At 40.0% G+C, this 2,500-nt stretch overlaps 1 protein-coding gene across 17 annotated transcripts in view; it reads left to right on the top strand.

The window, feature by feature from the left end:
• Positions 1-2,500, top strand: part of LOC125027323 (RIMS-binding protein 2-like) — a 138,129-nt gene that overhangs the window by 40,372 nt on the left and 95,257 nt on the right. For 15 of the 17 annotated variants that reach the window (XM_047616330.1, XM_047616325.1, XM_047616332.1 and 12 more), the window contains one exon: positions 1-170. This exon is cut by the window's left edge and continues 121 nt beyond it. The exons of the other annotated variants lie outside the window; for them this stretch is intronic. In XM_047616330.1, the coding sequence (XP_047472286.1) occupies positions 1-170 (170 nt within the window). The remainder of the gene's footprint in view (positions 171-2,500) is intronic. 17 annotated transcript variants of the gene reach the window in all.

The raw sequence follows: 2,500 nt of genomic DNA, 5'->3' as shown, positions 1-2,500 counted from the left end.
AGCCGCACAAGCTCTCATCCCTAAGGGTCCGCTGATACCCCAGACGAGCCAGGTGTCAGGGCTCTTCAACCCCCTGAGCTCCCTCAACCCCCTGGGAACGCAGGCAGGCCAGTCCCAGAAGCTGGCCCCGGGGCAGCAGAACCCTCCCCAGCACGGCGTCTTTACCGCCAGTACGTCCGATTTTGCACTCTCCCGCCAGTACTCTCATAGGGGACCAGTGTCGTAGAGACATGGGGACGGGGCTTTCCCGCTCCCTCATGCCCTACCCTCACAGCCCTTCTTGGACCATGGTTGGGGATGATTTACTTACCATATCTGCTGACCCAGTAATTTTGCTGCAGGTTCATATATGCTACAAACTTTGCAAACCTAGAGATTCTGTAAAGAGAAAGTATTCACAGTAGTACTCACGGGTAGATGTTGAGTCGTAAGCTAACTGTAACCTGACAATGCAGCATTAGGAGGATAGGCAGAGGCATGGTGAAGGCCAGCTAAAGACTCCCCTCTGTGGCCATGACCCCCGACCTGGCTTCTCCTTGGCCCTGGCTCAATAGGAGTTCCCAAAGACCCGACTCCCAGGAGCCAGGGCGCTTGGAGGTGCCTCATGAGTGCTGCATTTTGATTTCACATTTCATCAGATTTTTGTAGAAGTGCATCGTGGCTTGGACTGTGACTTGGGAGTGATGAAATCTGGTTGATTGACTGTGAGATGGTGGATGGAATTGGGACTGCTGCAGCCATTATAAGAAGAGCCATCCAATCATATTGCTCATGCCAGTACAACATGCCACTGAACATGGAAGATGTACTCAATTTGACAAAGAAAATATATAACTCTTTATATATTTTGTCATATACAGCATATTATGTCATGACTGTGAATTTTGCAAACATGCACAAACACTTTTTTTTCTTACTCTTTGAGTTTTCATCTTGCTAAACTGCTTAAGTTTCCAGTTGTCAGTCAGAATAATACACACTGTCATTTAGATCAAGGAAAACTTTTTCAATAGTTCTAACTTTATTTAAAAAGTAGATCTTACTTCATTCGTAATGTTGTATAAAGTACAGCAACTTTGCTAGTAGCTTATCTTAAAATGAGAAAATCTTACCATAAATGGTCACTGAAAATGATGTATTAACCAACTATTTTAATATCTTAATTTCCCAAATTAGAGTGACTGTGCCATTATATGCAGGTAAAGAATATGCACCCGCTATATGTCAGTACTAGAATACAAGTTCTTTTTCATGAGGGTCTGTTACCTGCTATTGAATTTCATAAAGTAATGAAAATCCTATTGCTAGTGAGATAAAAAATGAAAAGCATAATAATATATTAGTGTTATATTCAGCCATGTCAAAATATCCAACAAATTACTAGTGACAGTGTGTTTGACATCTGGAACTGTTACACAGTCACACATGACACACACCACACTGATGATACATGAACAAGCATAGTGTTTTATGTCTGTGAGCCCATCACACATTTTTTGTGATATGTGAACCACTACATTCTGAATGATGATCAGTTTTCCACACTTTGCATGATAACAAAGTCTGCCATGTGTTGTATGATACACTCCCTTTAACACCTTGTATGATATATATATAATCCTCTAAAATGTATTTTATACATGGTCTAACACACAAGCTCCATGAAGTATCTATGCAATGCCTTTTTGTAGAATTGGTTCACCATATATGGTATTTATGCACCTGATTTGTGAATAATCAGTCTGTTTTGATTATTATATATCATTTTTTTGTTTAAATTCTTTTTAACAATTTGGTGTAGACTTTGTTTCCTTTCTGTCAGTATACAGAGAACACATTTTTTTCCCCAATTGAGTTCCTTTATTATTGTGATAGTGACTGTACTACAGAATTCATTTCATCTTGCAGTCTTTCATGTCATTTTTACTGAATCATGAATTGCAAAGAGGATATACAAGTGTTAAATCTATACACTGACTGACAGCTGATATACATGCACAGAAATAGCTGTATGCATGACTTTGTGTGTGTGTCTGTACTTGAGTGTGTGTTTTCCTTGGCAGTTTTACCTATCATTTTCAATACTGACTACAAGGGATTTGTACATCACATTTCATAGGGAAGCAAACACATGTACAAAATATTTTTGTTACTATACACAAAATAGAAGAAAAGCATGCTTATACTAACAGGTGCACATGTGCACATGCACACACACACATAAACTTGCTCGCTCACTCGCTCACTCACTCACTCACTCACTCACTCACTCACTCACTCACTCACTCACTCACTCACTCACTCACTCACTCACTCACTCACTCACTCACTCACTCACTCACTCACTCACTCACTCACACACACACACACACACACACACACACACACACACACACACACACACACACACACACACACACACACACACACACACACACACACACACAAATAAATATGTATATAAATATATACAAATACATACATGCCTATACATATATAT

This window comes from Penaeus chinensis, chromosome 7, assembly GCF_019202785.1.
Source record: "Penaeus chinensis breed Huanghai No. 1 chromosome 7, ASM1920278v2, whole genome shotgun sequence".
Taxonomy (NCBI): domain Eukaryota; kingdom Metazoa; phylum Arthropoda; class Malacostraca; order Decapoda; family Penaeidae; genus Penaeus; species Penaeus chinensis.
The sequence above is the reverse complement of the archived record's forward strand: the minus strand, read 5'-3'. Positions and strand labels throughout refer to the sequence as shown.